This window comes from Engystomops pustulosus, chromosome 11 (assembly GCF_040894005.1).
Source record: "Engystomops pustulosus chromosome 11, aEngPut4.maternal, whole genome shotgun sequence".
Taxonomy (NCBI): Eukaryota; Metazoa; Chordata; class Amphibia; order Anura; family Leptodactylidae; genus Engystomops; species Engystomops pustulosus.
In genome coordinates, this window is record NC_092421.1 from 6,684,694 (window position 1) to 6,699,588 (window position 14,895).

At 44.2% G+C, this 14,895-nt stretch overlaps 1 protein-coding gene across 2 annotated transcripts in view; it reads right to left on the minus strand.

Annotated features, from left to right (window-relative positions):
• Nucleotides 1–14,895, minus strand: part of VCL (vinculin) — a 74,476-nt gene that overhangs the window by 48,503 nt on the left and 11,078 nt on the right. For both annotated transcript variants that reach the window (XM_072129619.1, XM_072129620.1), the window contains exons 2-4: nt 7,664–7,734; nt 5,929–6,079; nt 365–473 (exon numbers count right to left, since the gene is read on the minus strand). In XM_072129619.1, the coding sequence (XP_071985720.1) occupies nt 365–473; nt 5,929–6,079; nt 7,664–7,734 (331 nt within the window). The remainder of the gene's footprint in view (nt 1–364; nt 474–5,928; nt 6,080–7,663; nt 7,735–14,895) is intronic.

Genomic DNA, 14,895 nt, shown 5'->3' on the forward strand with positions numbered 1-14,895 from the left:
ACACACACACACACACCTCTTTATACACACACACCTCTTTATACACACACACACACACCTCTTTATACACACACACACACCTCTTTATACACACACCTTTGTGTCTCCAGTTTCTGGATACAATATGCTGTTTGTATTAATACCATTACCCTACACTTGCAGGTTTTTACAGAGAACTTGTCCGGCAGAAAGTTACACAGTCATTTATGGTCAAGGCCAATGTTACAGGAAGTTTTCCAGGACAGGGATATTGATTTCAGATCGGTGGGGGATTCCGCATGTTTAGAGAAACTATAATGTAAGGAGGATTGCTGGGGGCGGGAGCGGGAAACCAACTAAGTAATCATTACTGGTTCCCACTTACCTGGCCCGAGGTTTTTGGTGTAAGTGACCAGATCCTCCATGCTCTCCACGACCTCGGCTACAGTCAGATACTCCAGGATACCTTTACACACCCGGATGATCTTCCTTACCTGTTTTAATGGACAACGGTTATTAAATTACATAGTATATTAAAAATGTCAAAAATTGCAAAAATAAAAGTTTAAAAAAAAAAATTCAATTACATTGTATCGTAGTTTATACGGTTAGAAAAGACACATGTCCATCGAGTTCAACCCAAATTGTGTTGGAACAATATAAAACTATACACAACTATGACAGAACTCTATGACAGTTGTGTACTGTACCGGCTCCTACAAATTGGGGAACACATTCATCACAAATCCTCCAAAGCGTCAGAGGAGACTTCCACCACCTTCCCCAGGCCCGGCTAAATTTCTCAGGACCGCCGCCTGTGAATGTAGACCACTTTTTCTAAGGAAACTACCGTACTTTTAGGACTATAAGGCGCACTAAAAAATCCTTTGAGTTTCTCAGAAATCAAAGATGCGCCTTATACTCCAGTGCGCGTTATATATGAACCGTACTTACAGGCAACAGCTGCCTTGTACTGTGCACAGGTCTGCCCCCTGCTGGTCATTTATCCTTATAATCAGGTGCGCCTTATATTCCAGTGCGCCTTAAATATGAACCGTACTTACAGGCAACAGCTGCCTTGTACTGTGCACAGGTCTGCCACCTGCTGGTCATTTATCCTTATAATCAGGTGCGCCTTATATTCCAGTGCGCCTTAAATATGAACCGTACTTACAGGCAACAGTTGCCTTGTACTGTGCACAGGTCTGCCCCCTGCTGGTCATTTATCCTTATAATCAGGTGCGCCTTATATAGGAACCTAGACATTTGAGCAGGCATTTATTGATGGTGCACCTTATAATCCGGTGCGCCTTATAGTCCGAAAAATACGGTACTCTATTCAGAAGTTTTTTCCCTACTGTTAAAATTTACGAAGACTGAATCCATCCATATAATGGCAACTCGATGTGCCATAAACATAACACTTCACATTGTCAGATCATTGTGTTGTATAGCCAGATCTCTTCGTCCAATAGGCTAAACAAGCAAATTTTGGAGGAAACATCAATGGGACAAATCAAGTAAATGAGAAAGTGTAGATACTACCTTCATCCAAAAAAATTGTAGCAGGAGGTAGGGGAGAATCTACACCTGTGGCAGTTTTGGGATACCATTTGTGGGCGCGGTAACACAGGACGTTTTAGCTGCATTAGCTTTAATGCAAAACACCGGCGTCTCGGTCCCGATGGGTGCGGTTTGGTTTGTGTTTGCAAACGCAGCCAAAAAGTCCTGTGTGACAGCGCCCTAAAAGTCAGATTGGGCCGAGACAACCATGATGGGTAATATAAAGCGGTGTTGAAATTTAGTGAAGTCCTCCTCACTCAAAGCTGGAATTAAACGTTTTCCAATCTTCCAGAGATTTTGATTTCTGGGAGCTAGATTTAGCATGTATGAAATTAAAATACCATATATACTTGAGTATAAGCCTGTTTTTTCAGCACAAAAAAAAAATGTGCTGAAAACTCACCTTTCCGGCTTCCCCGGGGGCTGGCCGGCTATATACTGGGGGATATGGGCTGGCCGGCTATATACTGGGGGATATGGGCTGGCCGGCTATATACTGGGGGATATGGGCTGGCCGGCTATATACTGGGGGATATGGGCTGGCCGGCTATATACTGGGGGATATGGGCTGGCCGGCTATATACTGGGGGATATGGGCTGGCCGGCTATATACTGGGGGATATGGGCTGGCCGGCTATATACTGGGGGATATGGGCTGGCCGGCTATATACTGGGGGATATGGGCTGGCCGGCTATATACTGGGGGATATGGGCTGGCCGGCTATATACTGGGGGATATGGGCTGGCCGGCTATATACTGGGGGATATGGGCTGGCCGGCTATATACTGGGGGATATGGGCTGGCCGGCTATATACTGGGGGATATGGGCTGGCCGGCTATATACTGGGGGATATGGGCTGGCCGGCTATATACTGGGGGATATGGGCTGGCCGGCTATATACTGGGGGATATGGGCTGGCCGGCTATATACTGGGGGATATGGGCTGGCCGGCTATATACTGGGGGATATGGGCTGGCCGGCTATATACTGGGGGATATGGGCTGGCCGGCTATATACTGGGGGATATGGGCTGGCCGGCTATATACTGGGGGATATGGGCTGGCCGGCTATATACTGGGGGATATGGGCTGGCCGGCTATATACTGGGGGATATGGGCTGGCCGGCTATATACTGGGGGATATGGGCTGGCCGGCTATATACTGGGGGATATGGGCTGGCCGGCTATATACTGGGGGATATGGGCTGGCCGGCTATATACTGGGGGATATGGGCTGGCCGGCTATATACTGGGGGATATGGGCTGGCCGGCTATATACTGGGGGATATGGGCTGGCCGGCTATATACTGGGGGATATGGGCTGGCCGGCTATATACTGGGGGATATGGGCTGGCCGGCTATATACTGGGGGATATGGGCTGGCCGGCTATATACTGGGGGATATGGGCTGGCCGGCTATATACTGGGGGATATGGGCTGGCCGGCTATATACTGGGGGATATGGGCTGGCCGGCTATATACTGGGGGATATGGGCTGGCCGGCTATATACTGGGGGATATGGGCTGGCCGGCTATATACTGGGGGATATGGGCTGGCAGGCTATATACCGGGGGATACGGGCTGGCAGGCTATATACCGGGGGATACGGGCTGGCAGGCTATATACCGGGGGATACGGGCTGGCTGGCTATATACCGGGGGATACGGGCTGGCTATATACCGGGGCAGGGGGCTGGCTATATACTGGGGCATATGGGCTGGCAAGCTATATACTGGGGGCAGGTGCTGGCTATATACTGGGGCAGGGGCTGGCTGGCTATATACTGGGGGATATGGGCTGGCAGGCTATATACTGGGGGGCAGGTGATGGCTATATACTGGGGGGCAGGGTCTGGTAGGCTATATAATGGGGAGGCTGTGACCAATGCATTTCCCACCCTCGGCTTATACTTGAGTCAATAGGTTTTCCCAGGTTTTTATGGTAAAATTAGGGGCCTCGGCTTATACTTGGGTCGGCTTATACTCGTGTATATATTAGAATTCCCCCACCTCCCCGATGCCAGACAATAAGAAAAGATGGGGGACGAGGCACCGGGGAATTCCGTTTGAAATGCAGGTCTCAGTTGTAGAAGATATATTTGGCTGAAATTTGCTCAAAAGAAAGGAAGGACAATAGAACTTCATACAATCTCTATGGTCAGTAAAGTCTGGATTGTTCCATGGGGGGGGGGGTCCCCAAATCACTAGATTGTGTTATTTTATTAGCTTGGCTCCGTTCTCCACTCCACCAGCCGTAGTGTGGACTGTAAGAAGCCCAAGGCCAGTCCACAAGATGACATGCAGCAGATTCATTGCCTCATACATAATATTATGCGTTTATAATGCCATAAGGGCTTCGTGTGTCCATAGGTGACAATCTTCAGTAACAATGGCGTTTCCTATCTCAGGATTTCCTAAGCAAAACAATCCATGAAAAGTAACCACATAATACTGATCTCCAACACTACAGACCACGTATATTCAATAGCTGCTACATAGGACACATAGGGGGAGATTTATCATAAGTCTCTTAGAGCAGAACTGTTCTAGTTGCCTTATCCAACCAATCAGAGCTCAGCTTCCATTTTCCCATAGCTGTTTATAGAATGAAAGCTGAGCTCCGATTGGATACAATTGGCAACTAGAACAGTTTTACCTTGGAAACATGATGATAAATCTCACCCATACAGTGCATAGCAATTCCAAATTCAAGAAGCTACAGCTTAGAGGAAATCTATGTTTAGAAACCCAAATTACAGATCCAAATGGATCTTAGTAACACCATCACTCTGGAAACTTGGGTTCTTTAAGGCTACAAGCAGAGACTTCTTAAGGTTTAAAAATGTAATGCAAGTAAGAAGTTCATACATAAAAACATAATTGTCCAATAAAAAAAGGTTACAAAACAAAATACACGATACATACAGAAAGAGTTACAAAATACTAAAAAAAAAAAAAAAAACTAATAAAAACGACCGACCAAAGTCTTTTTGAAATCTCTACCTAATCCCGCCTGGTTTGTCACGTGAGAGGCGCATAGCTACACCTGTGCCAGCTCTTCTTCCTGTGATATCCCAAGTGGAAGATATTCCTAAAATTCCCCAGCATTAATTTACAAATCCAACAATACCAAACACCATTATGAAAAGTTGGGCCAAAACCCATTTTTTTGGCTTCCTGACACTGAAATCATTGGTGCTCAACACACCCAAGGGATCTAAGGACCCTGATCATAAGTGCAAAGAGTTGAATCTGACAAGTCCCAAAACAATCCTAAAACATCACTCTGTGCGTGGATCAATTTTATATATCACCCTAGCTATAGATTTTTATCACCTTACAGAACTGGTGTAATGTGTCGGTTCTGTCTATTTTTGGTTGGTTTCTAACTTACCAAGACATTGATACTTACCATATATACTCGAGTATAAGCCTAGTTTTTCAGTACAAAAAAATGTGCTGAAACCCCAAACTCTGCTTATACCCGAGTAAAAAAATATATTCAAACTCACCTTCCCGGCTTCCCCGTGCTGGCTATATACTGGAGCAGGGGCTGGCTATATACTGGGGCAGGGGGCTGGCTATATACTGGGGGATATGTGCTGGCAGGCTATATACTGGGGGGCAGGTGCTGGCTATATACTGGGGGGCAGGTGCTGGCTATATACTGGGGGGCAGGTGCTGGCTATATACTGGGGGGCAGGGTTGAGCTGGCTATATAAATGGGGAGGCCGTGACCAATGCATTTTCCATCCTCGGCTTATACTCGAGTCAATATGTTTTCCCAGGTTCTTGTGGTAAAATTAGGTGCCTCGGCTTATACTTGGGTAGGCTTATACTCGAGTATATACAGTAATTTTACAGACCTAGAGAATCTGTCTATAGGACATGTGGGAAAATTCGTTTGACATGAAAATTGCTGATTACAGGCATTCTGCACCCAATCTAAGTTACACCTACTCCAACAGACATGGGTTCAACAAATCATTGACTCAGGAGGCCCCGAATACATTTTACATGCAAAACTAAATTAGTAAAAGCAATTAGCATTTTTATTACACTTCACAAATACTTAGAGTTATTCCATCACATAAAATATGAATACATTTATGTTTGTGGCTTTATCATTTGAAAATGTAAAAAAACCTAAATTGTAGGGACATAAAAACCTAATGCCCACAAATTACTTGTGTTGTTATAATGTAGCCTGTGGTTGGGGGCGGCATGAATAATTCTATATTTTGTTGTGTCCAGAGTAACTCATTTCAAGACAAAATTGTAAAATTAAAAAAAAAACAGAAAAATGTAAAAGTCTCCAAAACATTGGAGGCATTGAGAAAATATTGGCAAATAAGCTGCATGACACCAAAGCAAAAAGTACTTACCTCCGCTTCATCAAACGTCAGGAGCAAGTCTGAAGTCCCGGACAGTATTCCCCGAGAGCCATCGATGAGATAATCCCGAGCGGGGACAGAGTAAGGGTCGGCATGAAGCATCTGAGCGGCTTGGACCAGCTTCGTACAAGCATTTTCTACTCTACAAAGTGAAGATATAAAAGATAATGTCACTTCATGAAAATGATTTATAACCTCCCCTCCCACCATCAATAAATGCCTGCTAAAACGTCTAGGTTCATATATAAGGCGCACCTGATTATAAGGATGAATGACCAGCAGGTGGCAGACCTGTGCACAGTACAAGGCAGCTGTTGTCTGTAAGTACGGTTCATATATAAGGCGCACAGGACTATAAGGCGCACCTGATTATAAGGATGAATGACCAGCAGGTGGCAGACCTGTGCACAGTACAAGGCAGCTGTTGTCTGTAAGTACGGTTCATATATAAGGTGCACCTGATTATAAGGCGCACCTGATTATAAGGATGAATGACCAGCAGGTGGCAGACCTGTGCACAGTACAAGGCAGTTGTTGTCTGTAAGTACGGTTCATATATAAGGTGCACTGGACTATAAGGATGAATGACCAGCAGGGGGCAGACCTGTGTGCAGCTCAAGGCAGCTGTTGTCTGTAAGTACGGTTCATATACAAGGCGCACCGGATTATAAGGATGAATGACCAGCAGGGGGCAGACCTGTGCACAGTACAAGGCAGCTGTTGTCTGTAAGTACGGATCATATATAAGGCACACTGGACTATAAGGCGCACCTGATTATAAGGATGAATGACCAGCAGGTGGCAGACCTGTGCACAGTACAAGGCAGCTGTTGTCTGTAAGTACGGATCATATATAAGGCGCAATGGACTATAAGGCGCACCTTGGATTTCTGAGAAAATCAAAAGGATTTTTTGTGCGCCTTATAGCCCGAAAAATACGGTAGTCGGTTGTAGCTTCCAATAAATCATAAATACCTTTCCAGACGTAGAGTTATAGTCCGAAAAATACCATATTAATTATATTGGATTTGAACCCAATATAATCATTGATGGCAACATTGTCAACTCCTGAGTTTTGATGTATCCTCTAACTAGAAGAGCAAACCAAATTGCAAAGCTGTGTTTCAACACAGCTTTGTGGTGTTCACCTTTGATCATCCTTTTAGTGTGTTTCTAGAATCATAACCTACCTACAATGTTTATTTGATGCAGGTTAGGCCTCCTTCACATAGTCATGTGCTTGCACTGCACCGGATACTGGGTATAGCGCACCACCGGGTGGAGTAGGGTTGGGTAGCGAGCACTCCGCACTCCGCAATCCTCACTCCTCCCCTTTCAACAGAAAGCCGAATGGCTGCCCGGTTTGGCACTGTGTGCTCACCTTACTGTGATCTGGTGCCACAGACCTCTACAGGGGTGTGATCTGGCCACAAACTGTGCGGCCAAATGACGAGCCCCCATATGGTCTGGTGCATGGGGCCTAAGAGAGCAGAACTGCATTCATAATTATACAAGGTCTTCTTGGGTTTTTTCCCCTACAATTGGCCTAATTCTTGTAGAATTATTTTTCTACACTTCATTTTTTTTTTTACTTCACCTTTACCTGCCCTTGTAGGGTATCCCAGGTTTTTTTTTATGTAGAACCTCATTAGCAACATTTTATCCACGGAAAGAAACAACTCCAGCAAGTCCCCAGTCCCACATCCTTCCATCCTGTAGCACTCACTTGATGAAAGCCGGCGGCATGTCTCTCTTCATAATCTGGTCTTCCGTTGTCTGAACCGTCTCTTTGCCAACCTGAGATAAAAATGATAAAAACCTGTTAAAAGCTCCCAGGATAGAATAAAGGTGGAGAATACATGATACAGATCAGATAATGATCGGCATAATGAAAAGCCATCGCCGTGCCGTTTCCATTCCGATGATCATCATGGCGGCCTCAGCATTGCCGATACGGAGGTACAGGAGATAACATTACTAATTTACCCCCAAGATCAACCTACACTCCGAAATCATGGACCTTTGTCATCTGTGAGCTAGTTTTCTGGTAGCAGAAATAGTGGAACTGTGACATATGATACAATAGAGCGATATACAAGAGAATACAAAAAGTAAAGTTCAAGTCTGCACGGCTTTGTGGAACCCCTAAGGAGCGGGGGTGCAAAGCCCGCAGAGGTCCTGGCTTGGTCCTTACGCAGATACAAATTGGAAAAAACGAGCAGCACTCCAAAGGTAAAATTCAAAAGTTGGTGATCTTTATTGAGGCAAGTGGCAACACCGGAACGTTGCCACTCGCCTCAATAAAGATCACCAACTTTTGAATTCTACCTTTGGAGTGCTGCTCGCTTTTTCCAATTTGTATATATAACAGAAGCCATGAAGATAGGGTGAACATGGCTTCATGCCACTAACACTGCACCACCCCCAGGGTATTATAGTAATGAGCTAAGAACTTGTATATACATGAAGCCACCAGTGACGAGGACATGACCCTTTGACCTCCATGAATAGAAGAACCTAAATGTGCTTCTGGCTATAAAGAGAAGGAAGTGGAAATGTCATCTGGAGAATGGGGTTCTTTCACGGCAGCGATTAGACGTCCCATTACCACATATTTCCAGCTGTATTCTGAATCCATCCGTACTCGTCATGTAGATTTGCAGATTTTAATGGGACATTTTAAAACACAGAGGAAAAGGAAAGAATGGGAGTATAAATTAATGCAGAGATTCAAACACCTTACATTCATGCAGCTTCATGACCTCCTACCTCTGACCTGGAGGCCACAAGCAGATAAGAGCCAGAGCTCTTGGGTCTCGCCTCACAGGTTTTTAGTCTGTTTATTGTCATCCTGTAGTAAATACCCCATTTCTGTATTTATTAATCTCTTTTAAAGTTTTTTTTTTTAATATCCCTTGATAATCACTGCCGGGTGTGTATAAAATGCAGTGAATTTTCTGTTTCATGCATAACATCACGTCTGACTAAGAAAACTAGTATTCTCCAAAGCTCCACCATCAAATATACTCAACTTCAGCTCCACCTGCTGTGTAACATACGGCCTGATTTACAGGATCTGCTAACAGGCATAAAGGGCGAGGGCATACAAGATAAATACTGTAGCCTCACGAGGGGTTGGTGATAAGGAATAGCTGTCAAGAATGACAACAATTCTACTACAGAGGGCGGTCAATTCTCTGTCTGTGAAATGTAGCATCTCTTTGCATTATAAACCTCTTACATGTATCCACGGAGGTGCATTATACAGAGCTTTTGATTTACTATGAAAATAAAGTCGGGAAAATAAACCAGAGACGCTCAGATTCAGTAATATATCCATTTATGTAAAATTAATATTTATAAGTATGCTAATGAGAAGGTGGAGAAGGCATTAACAGAGACCCTTCGTGATTCACAGGCCGTTACATTTTGCAGGAGCACAAACTTCCTCTGCTGCTGTGAGAATATACATCAGGGAGAGGGAGGAAGGGATTTCTGAGGGAGCAGGGGAGACTGTGCTTCAGCCTGTGAAGCTCTGGAAATGCCCGACAGAGCCTTGACTCATTACCATCATTTAAAAAGTGTATATTAGAAGGAAGGAGGACATGGATAAATATAAGAAGATTATCACAGTGACAGATCTATAATCATTCATCCCAACCATCCCGGATTCAGCGGGACAGTCCCATTTATTTTTACCTCTGTCCCGCCACCCCGGACTGCTGGGAATTTGTCCTGCTATGTCACGTCTTGCCACAGATCCTGGGACAGAGTCCAGTCTCCTGGCATACCTGATGCAGAGCCACACACAGGAGACGAGAACAATCCGGATGTTCATTTATTATTGCTAAATCTTATTTGTGCAGTTACATTTATTGTACAGTTTTTAAACGGGATTATATGGTAAAGCTATGGAAACACTGTAGAGTCATTATCGTAGAGTTTTATGATTTCATGCTACATATGTGTTTAACAGTGTGGTTAATGGGTTGGGAGGGGGGCTTAAGGTGTGCATTGCCTTTTTATCCTCCTATTCTAAACTCTGTATATTATAACCATACAACTAATCACAGCAGCAAGAACAGAACTTCCAGACAGAAAAGTGCATCTCACCATAGGTGCCCTAAAAACAGTATGTTCCAGCTACGAGTGGACCCATGAAGATGGAATAATTTGAATATTATGCCATACATGCCGCCTTTCCTTCCTCTCTTCAGCCTGAAATCCGCTTTGGGCAAGTGATGGATTATCTGCCCTCATTCCTCATAGACCCTCCGGCTTTCTAGTAAGGGAACATAATGGAGTAAAACACTTTGGAAGGACTGTGCTGCTTTCTGTCACTTCTGATAGTTTCAGAGTTTCCAATCCCTTGTCTTGTTGCCATAACTGATCACTTCCCTTGTTACTTTATTTCGCCATTGGGGGATTCACTTCTTAAAGAGATGGAGAAACACTGCCTAAAATGATAGAGCTTATACAGCATTCACTAAGTAGGCGGCACAGTGTACGGGAATGCCTGGCACACAGCCCGGAGATGGACAATGACAATTACTGTACATTGACTAATATGCAGCCTGAAGAGGGGCAGGGATTCCCTGTGCGTGCAGCAGTTTACACATTTCATTGGGTTGAAAGAGGCAGTGGTTATTCCCTAGATTGGAGTTTTGGGGAGTATTTATTTGTATTAGCCATTTATATTCAAAAAAACACTTTGATCATTCTAAGAAGACTAATAGAAGAACATCAGAAGAGCCATCTCAAAATTAAAAATCGAGAAGAGTATCTACTTTTAATTAATTACAATAGGAATGAAATGCACCTCCACCACGTGTGTTCAACTACACATCATAGTGATGATCTCTCTTCATGGATAGCGGGTCTTTTCTGTTAACACTTGTGTTTGGGACGGGAAACATTTGAGAGGCAAGGCCGTGCGAGACGCCATCTTGGCTGCTTGGATCGTCGCCATCCACAATGTCTCTAAAAAAAAAAAAAAACTCCCAGGCCCGAAGCAGAGCAATACAGGTCAGTAGTAAAATCCTCATGTACTGCAGTACAGTTTTTAATTGCTGTACAGGGTAGGAGCGTTCAGACTCTCTAGGACAGCGATGGCGAACCTTTTAGAGACCGGGTGCCCAAACTACAATCAACACCCAATTATTTACCATCAAGTGCCCACATGACAATTTATACAGTAACTTATTGCTTCCTGTTCTTCCACAACATTCAATCGTATTGGCCCCCGGAGGACACTAATACAGCTGGAAGCAAAAGGGCAAGTTCAAACATCACTGTAGCCTCTCTCCAGGGTCTCAAAAATAAAGGAAAAAATCATGGGGCCAGCAAGGGGACCTCTAAAGATAATCCGGCTCTGTTCACACCTTCTCACTCTTCCTGCAGTTCCAATCAGCCAAGGAGGCGTCACCTTCAAAAGAGTGTTGGGAGCAGCATCTCAAGTTGTTTGAGACTGCAGGAAGATTTGAGTCCTTTCTGTTGAACTTTGCCCTGAGGTGATGGCCTGGGTGCCCACCGATAGGGCTCCGAGTGCCACCTCTGACGCCTGTGCCATAGGGACACCATCGCTGCTGTAGGAGATTAAAAAAATACAGTAGGAAATGGTTTTTCAAAAGCTAAAGTAAAAAAAATTGCTCCAAAAAACTAAAAATGTTGATAAAACACCCCCATTACCCAGATCATAAATAAGAATATATACAAAACAAACAAAGATTTATCTCCACGGCCAAAAATGCCAGATCTATGAAAATCATTCAAAGGATTGAACCCCGTAACAGTGTTTCGGAAGGCGTCTGAAGGGGTAGAAGTCTCTGCCTAAACATCGAGACACGCAAGTTGCACAAATCGGACAAAAACCGGATGGACTTTTACTCCGCAAATGCGACTACGAATGAACATTTATTTACACACGGTGTCTTCGGTCTAAAAATGCAAAAATGTTACTCATATATTTTTACTCCAAGATTCAATGACATATAATGAAACTTTCTATTTAACTTGATATCTATTGTGGTCAATTTTGTTTTGGACATTCTTCACTTGAGCGCTTATGGAGCAAAGGGAGAGCTCCGAGTCCTAGACCACGTTGCAAGAATACGTCTTCTCCACAGACTCAAATGCAGATAACAAAGGCCCAAATTGAACAATTAGTAACTTTTTTTTTTCCTTACCATTTTGCAACACATAAAAATTTAAATAAAAAGTTAATCAAAAGAAGGTAACACAGTCCCCAGAATGGTAGCAAAGAAAATGTCGGCTCGTTTAACGAAAAAAAAAAAAAAAAAAATTAAAAAAATCAAAAATTACACCTTACACAGATAAGTGCGCCAAAGTATTAAAACGTTATTGGTGGGAATATATGAAAACATAATAAAAACATATACAGACAGTCCCCTACTTAAGGAAACCCCTAGTTACAGACGCTCCCTAGTTACAGACGGACCCCTCTGCCCCCTGTGACCTCTGGTGACCTCTCTGGATGTTACTATAGTCCCAGGCTGCAATGATCAGCTGTAAGGTGTCTGTAATGATCAGCTGTAAGGTGTCTGTAATGATCAGCTGTAAGGTGTCTGTAATGATCAGCTGTAAGGTGTCTGCAATGATCAGCTGTAAGGTGTCTGTAATGAAGATTTATTCATAATCCTTGGTTCCATTACAGCGAAAAATTTAGAAATTCTGGAACTACAATTATAAAATATACAGTTTCGACTTACATACAAATTCACAAGAACAAACCTATGGACCCTATCTTGTATGTAACCCGGGGACTGCCTGTATATATTTATTGTTCTCTCCTTAAATTGTACCAACTAGCAGAAAAGGAGGTAAACCAGCTCTGTCTTTGGGGGGGTGAGGGGGAGGGCATCAGCAACAAGGGGTTAACATTACTCTTGAAATGCATTATTATTATTAATAAGTTGGAGGCTGGAGGTAGAAAGCACCGAAACATTACACCCGGTTGTGTCACACATTCCCCATTTACTTCCTTACATGGAGACCTTAAAACCCAAGAAGTTTTCCTTACTCATCCTCGCCCAATGACAGACTAACCACAAACATCAGGTTATGCTCATAGTCCTCCAAAAAGAGAAACCGAGCAAAGCGAGTAAGAGATGGCAGCGTCACACTCTGCTGTCACTCACTTCTCCCCAGCAGGAGCTAAATTAGAACGACCTTTCCGCTACAATTTCTCAGCCGTTATCCTGTCGTCAACAGAGGAAGCCCATAATAAGTCAGGGAGAACTGAGCGGCCGCTGGGAACCTGCACCCTGCTATGAGCCAACAGACCAGTGACCCGACCACCCACCAAACCTCAGACACTGACAACCATATGCTCCTCAGAGAAAAGATCTAAGGTCCAAAACAAAAAACTACTGCAAAAAAAGTCAAGAAAAGTGCTAGGATTTTTTTTTTTTTTTTTTTTTTGTAACACTGTCTATATTGGAAGAATCTCTGCCCAAAATAAAGTGATGTCCTTAAACCCTTTGTGACAAAGGGTCATTGACGCCTGAACGTCCGGGTCAATTTTTGCAGTTCTGTTACGCTCTTCGTTACATGACAATATGTTTAGAAAAGCTTTACACATTAAAATAGAGGGTGCACGCACAGAGGGTGCACGCACAGAGGGTGCACGCACAGAGGGTGCACGCACAGAGGGTGCACGCACAGAGGGTGCACGCACAGAGGGTGCACGCACAGAGGGTGCACGCACAGAGGGTGCACGCACAGAGGGTGCACGCACAGAGGGTGCACGCACAGAGGGTGCACGCACAGAGGGTGCACGCACAGAGGGTGCATGTACTTCTGCAATTCTGCAAACTGGAAGAGGGGCGCATTTCAAACACCTTTACCTCCTGAACCATGATCCCTATATGAAACAATCCTTCGAGCTTCACTAGGAGAGAGAATTGGCACCGCTCCAGTCCACTCTTCCTTCTCAATGGGACCCACCTCACCTTCCCATTTTGCCCGACACTTTAATGGAGGAGTCATTAAGCAATACGGTGTAGGAAATTAGACCTTTAGTAGAGTTTGCTCTCAATATCCTGTTCAATGCGCCAATAAAACCCACTTCTATCAGCTCCACCTTAAAAGCATCTCAAAGCTGTAGATATTGATAGAACCGTGCACGTGGCAGCTGAAACTCTGCTTGTATGTGTTCACCTTCTGAGCAGATGTGCTTTAGGTTCCTCACCACTTTCATTTCCCATGGAGTAAAGCCTTCCAAACGAAATATTTCTGGCAGGGATGGATTACGCCAGATTGGAGTATCGGAGGTATATTTGGGGATTCCTATAATGTCTTTGGCTTTAGACCACTCCTTAGACATAAGGGACATTGTTAGTTTGCTGCCTACTTCCCCTCCGCCAAACCCTCTAGAGCAGTGACGGTGAACCTTTTGGAGATAAAGCGCCCAAACTACAACCAATACTCATTTACATGCCACAAAGTGCCAACATGACAATTTAAGAAGTAATTTATTGATCCCTGCTGTATCACAGGTTTCAAGCGTATTGGTGACCTGAGTTCGCCAATACAATAGAAAGATGATGGAGAAATTTGGATTGTAGCTTTCCTCTAGGAGACCCAGAGCAGGAGCTCCAACGATAACCCATATCCATCCACACCTTCTTGCTCCTCCTGTAGCGCTGACAGCCATGGATATTGCTTTAAAATGGCGCTGAGCATGGCACCTCCTGGGCTGTCTTGCACCACAGGAGGAAGCTTTGAGTCCTGTCTGGCAAACTCTCTGTTGGCATGAAGGCCTGGGTGCCCACAGAAAGGGCTCTGAGTGCCACCTCTGGCACCCGTACCATAGGTTCCCCACCACTGCTCTAGAGCATGCACTGGTCTTGTATGCTTTGTCCACAGGCTAATCAATTGGTTTGCCAAATTTGCTGACCCACCTTCTACCTCCATTCCTCATCCTCTGAAATGCTGTAG